Raw genomic sequence first — 4,625 nt, forward strand, 5'->3', positions numbered from 1 at the left:
ATCATATAACATAATTCGGACACTTATGACCACAGCTTCGCGTTTTTTCACATGGCATTTTGCATCTATGAAGCATTGGAGTNACAGAGCATGCCATTTGTTGTGTGTGTCCACAGTTCGGTATTTTCTAAAAAAATTATTTATTTTACTGCTCTATGTTTTGAGAAACAATGAAAGTAGTCATTAAAGAAATAATTTAGTTAAATCAAGATACCTTTTCAACATTTACTCTGCATGAGGGGCATCTCACATAACACAACTCTGGACAACTATGACCACAGCTTAGTGTTTTCTCACATGATTCTTTGCACTTATGATGTAATGGACTTTCAAAACATGCCATTTCTTGCGTGTGGCCACATTTCGGTATTTTCTAAAAAATTATTTTATATTACAGTACTACTTTTTAACAAAAATGAAATTATTCAAAAAGGAATTAACAAGATAATCAAAATACCTTTTCAACCTTTACTCCACATGGTTTGCATTCTTCGCCACAGTAGAGCTGGCATTGATGACCACAACTAAACATTTTTGGACATGGCATTTTACAAACAAAATCTTCGGGTTTAATTCCACATTTCATCGTTTGGATATGCTGACAAACTGGCATGGTCTAAAACAGAAACAAAATAACAGACTATTTAACCTGTTTTTCATGCGGTATCTTCAGTTTTAATCTATATGTAACATTACAGCTATTTATATTACAATTAGGCATACTGTCTTCCTTGAACACCAATGCTTACTACAAAAAGTTTAATATTAAATGCATACTTTGTCAACCAATACAGGACAACTGCCACAATCCTTCCAACATTGTTTCAAACACTTGTGACCAAGGTCAGGGCAGGCTTTCGTGCAAGGTTTCTTGCATATAAACTTTGAATGGTCAGAGTCATCTAGATGGCAGGTACGTGTACAAACATGTCCACAATCCAAACGGTAATTGCATGGCACATTACAACTACCTGATTAAGATAGAAAATTTTAAAAATCAGTGCTATTTTTTAAAAAAGAAAAACATCGCAGAACCTCCTGGGAATTTCTGAAAGTCTTTTGCAGATTCCACTAACACACAAGTTTCTGGGTGATTCTTGCATTGTAGCTTTAAAGCAGGTCCAATCAATTGATCTCTTTCCAAATCTGATACGATTGACTCCCAAATTTTGCTTTCACTTCGAAGCAACTAAGTAGGAAAATTTGTTAGAATCAACATAATACATAATGTTTGAAGTCTACTATTAACTAAAAAATGGTTAAATGTTGTCACCTGTAAATTTCCAATGCAGAAAAGTCCTCTTTTTGCACGAGACAGTGCCACGCACACTCGATTGTGAATTTTAAGAAAACCTATGCTTTTCTAAAACAACAAAATAACACCGCTATTACAAAAGTAACTAATGGGTGTAAACTGTAAAGCATACACATTACAAATTTACAACAACTACCTGCTCATTGCTCCTGACAAGAGAAAGAAGAATTATATCATTTTCTTCTCCTTGAAAATTATCCACAGCAGTTACATACACCCCCTTTAGTTCATTTGCACTTGAGCGAATAATGTTTTTCAACTCAAGCAACTGGCCTTTATAAACAGTGTTGTTAATTAGAACTATAAGTATTACTACAAACAATGCGTTTTTCTTCCTCTTACATTTCAATAAAAATATCAAGGTGCAGACCTGGTTAATCTAAACTGACCTGTATAAGTTGTCAAGATAGTAATCTGCTCAGGTTTAAACTCATGCAGGAGGAAGTATTTGCAAAGTGCTACCATGAACTCTGCTTCATGTTGATTTTTCTGTCGGTCAAAAGAAATACTGGGATGAAATTAACAGAGATACTATAATAGTTTATACAAATTATTAAAGAAAATCATGGTATGAAATCATACTGTATGCTAAAAACAAGTGTTATTCAAAGTAAAACATAATGGATCACCTTAGATTTGCTATCTGTAACCTTATCCTCCATTTTGCCATGGCTGATGAAATAAAGACTTTTTTCAACTCCGGGAATATCCTCATATTTCTTGACGACCTCATGATCAGTCAGTGTTTTATAAATGTGAGGTCGAATGAGGTCAGCTATGCGAGGTTTCATGCGATGCTGGCAAGTTAGTTGGGCAAAAGGCAGCTCATTTTTAACCTAAAAAATTTCAACACATTAACATGGATCAGGAAATATATATTACTACATTAAGGAAGGGGTCAAGAAAATTAAATTGTATAAATATAAATTAGAGTATATTTTACCAATCTCTCAAAAAGTGAAACGTCCAAATTCATTCTTTTAGCAAGATCGTAAACTGTGGGTGATGGTTTCAATTGCTGATGATCTCCAATTAAAATAAGATGCTCTGTACTTTGTGGCATGGATGTTACAATGTGAGCTTCCAACACTTCTGCTGCTTCTTCTACAATGACCACTTTAACCTGTCAAAAAATATAAGTGATCAAATTCATCAGTGGTCATAATTAAAAGTAACAATGTTTACCTTAAAAATATAATTAACACTGTACACGATATGAATGATAAACAAATCAAGAGTGGATACGTATGAATTACGCTACAAACAATATTGTTGTCTATTTTACTTACCGGTAATCTGCTAATAATAGATCTGTACTTCGCAGCACCAGTGGTTGTCATTCCAATAACATCAGCTCCCCTTAAAACTGCAAAACTTTCTTCTTCACGGATTTCCTTTAATTTTGCAGTTTGTTTATTGTAGTTGTCTATGTGTTTTGCAACCGTGTTTCTATATGGTATTCTCCATTGGTCGACCCACGTTCTACAGAACAAATCAACTATATTAACCTACTTATAAAACAAGTTGCAGAAGACTTGAGTGGAAACTTTTGTTTGTATTTCACGTTCTATGTCGGTAGGGTCCTTATTGAGGGGTCCATATCCCCAAAACCCAGAAAGCCCAAGTGGTTTATGCGACCAGTGTGACTCTTTCCTTGACTCCATCCACAACACCCCTTGTGTCATGGTTTTGGACTTAAGTATGTCATGGACTTCTGTCCTCAATTTGCGACACCACATCGCAGTTAGATGTGAAATTCGCAGAATCTTTGTGTTCAAATGAGTTACCAGATTTGCAGCTTTCTGATTCTTTTTAATTTGGGCAACTAATTAGTCACCCCTAGGTGTCTTGCCCAAGGACACATATGCCAAAGAGTGTCAGTATGAGTGTCTTGGCAACCCAAGATATGCATCTAATTACAAATTGTATGTATACCTAAATACTACTAAATTTACCTATACAACTCCCATCTTTCGGATTCGGTGAGGTACATGATATTTTCAACTGCTTCCATATCATATTTTGACATTGCTTTTGTTTGGTTTAACTGTTTTTTTAACGCCTTGGTTTTTGCTCGCTTGTCTGATTTTGTCATTTGGAATCCAGCTTCTGAAAAGTTAAGGAACCAGTACATGGGAGATGATATTTTTGTTTTTATATTTCTACTGAAAACTCACCACTGTTAAAAATTGTTTGGTGGGTTGTTGCTGCAATTGAGTTTCTCAACTTATCAACCTCTTGATAACTTTTTTTGTTCTTAGATTTAAGGTCTAAAATAAAGAATTGTTTATAAAGGTATTCTTTCAAAGAGTGCAAAATTGTGTTAAACCTGTGTCCATTTTCCGTGTGTCTTGTATAAAATCGGTTTCATCGTAAACATTTGCTTCATCTTGTACTGTGGTCTCTGCAGAAATATGTTTATTCCGTTTAAAATAGAAACTTTCATTACGGTATTTTAGGTTGATTATACAAAACTTACACAACCATACACTGTATTTAAAAATTAAGTCATATTTGCTTAAGTACTCACATAGACATATCGGTGGTACCTATTCACATAACTTGTATTGTACTATATGATCTAAATAAAATACTACTCTCCATCATAACAAACCTTTTGGCTCACTTCGCTGCATCAACCAGCGTTTAACATGAACTGAAAAGCTACTTTGCTCCACAGAATCTAAAACCAAATTATATATATTAAAGAACATTGTTTGAATAACTAAAACGGCTCATACACTGTCACCCATTGACCGTACATTTTTATACAAATAAAGTTTATAAGAAAGCAACACTTACTTTTATCTTGTTGGTCGTAGGTTAGGACATAGACAGCACATTTCACTTCGATCTGATAATACTCATCCGAAAGATGTGCTACCTCATCAGGAATATTCGTATATTCCAAAAAATTGTAGACTATTTCTGAAATACGAATGCATGTTAATACATATAAACAAGTGTACGAACAGTGTGTTTTGACGTACCTGGTTGGATATTCACTGGATCATTATTCCTAAGATGATTTGTCATCCAATTGACAGCAAGAGAATAATCTAAGTTCTCTAAATGCAAAATTATATAATATTAGATATGTATTCTATGTGAAGACGTTGTATGATTGCAAGGATTACAGATAAAGAGAATGGATCCAGCCTTTTTAAGTAACTGAATACGGCGCCGTGGCATAGTGGTTAGCGCGCCTGCCAGTAACCCAGAGGTAATGGGTTCAAGGCTTGACGTTGCCTACCATTGTGGCCATATGTGTCGTTGGTCAAGACACACAACAGCAATTGCTCCAACGCAG

At 34.7% G+C, this 4,625-nt stretch overlaps 1 protein-coding gene across 1 annotated transcript in view; it reads right to left on the reverse strand.

Moving 5' to 3' along the window:
• The window catches only part of LOC100180525 (NFX1-type zinc finger-containing protein 1-like), a 37,542-nt gene that overhangs the window by 26,866 nt on the left and 6,051 nt on the right, over positions 1 to 4,625 (reverse strand). Inside the window, exons 20-33 of the mRNA XM_026834171.1 lie at positions 3,930 to 3,998; positions 3,645 to 3,719; positions 3,493 to 3,585; positions 3,271 to 3,424; positions 2,605 to 2,797; positions 2,259 to 2,438; positions 1,945 to 2,151; positions 1,705 to 1,804; positions 1,452 to 1,588; positions 1,274 to 1,363; positions 1,036 to 1,189; positions 778 to 971; positions 458 to 616; positions 215 to 373 (exon numbers count right to left, since the gene is read on the reverse strand). Of these exons, the coding sequence (XP_026689972.1) occupies positions 215 to 373; positions 458 to 616; positions 778 to 971; positions 1,036 to 1,189; positions 1,274 to 1,363; positions 1,452 to 1,588; positions 1,705 to 1,804; positions 1,945 to 2,151; positions 2,259 to 2,438; positions 2,605 to 2,797; positions 3,271 to 3,424; positions 3,493 to 3,585; positions 3,645 to 3,719; positions 3,930 to 3,998 (1,964 nt within the window). The remainder of the gene's footprint in view (positions 1 to 214; positions 374 to 457; positions 617 to 777; positions 972 to 1,035; positions 1,190 to 1,273; positions 1,364 to 1,451; positions 1,589 to 1,704; positions 1,805 to 1,944; positions 2,152 to 2,258; positions 2,439 to 2,604; positions 2,798 to 3,270; positions 3,425 to 3,492; positions 3,586 to 3,644; positions 3,720 to 3,929; positions 3,999 to 4,625) is intronic.

Source organism: Ciona intestinalis, chromosome 4 (assembly GCF_000224145.3).
Source record: "Ciona intestinalis chromosome 4, KH, whole genome shotgun sequence".
Classification (NCBI taxonomy): domain Eukaryota; kingdom Metazoa; phylum Chordata; class Ascidiacea; order Phlebobranchia; family Cionidae; genus Ciona; species Ciona intestinalis.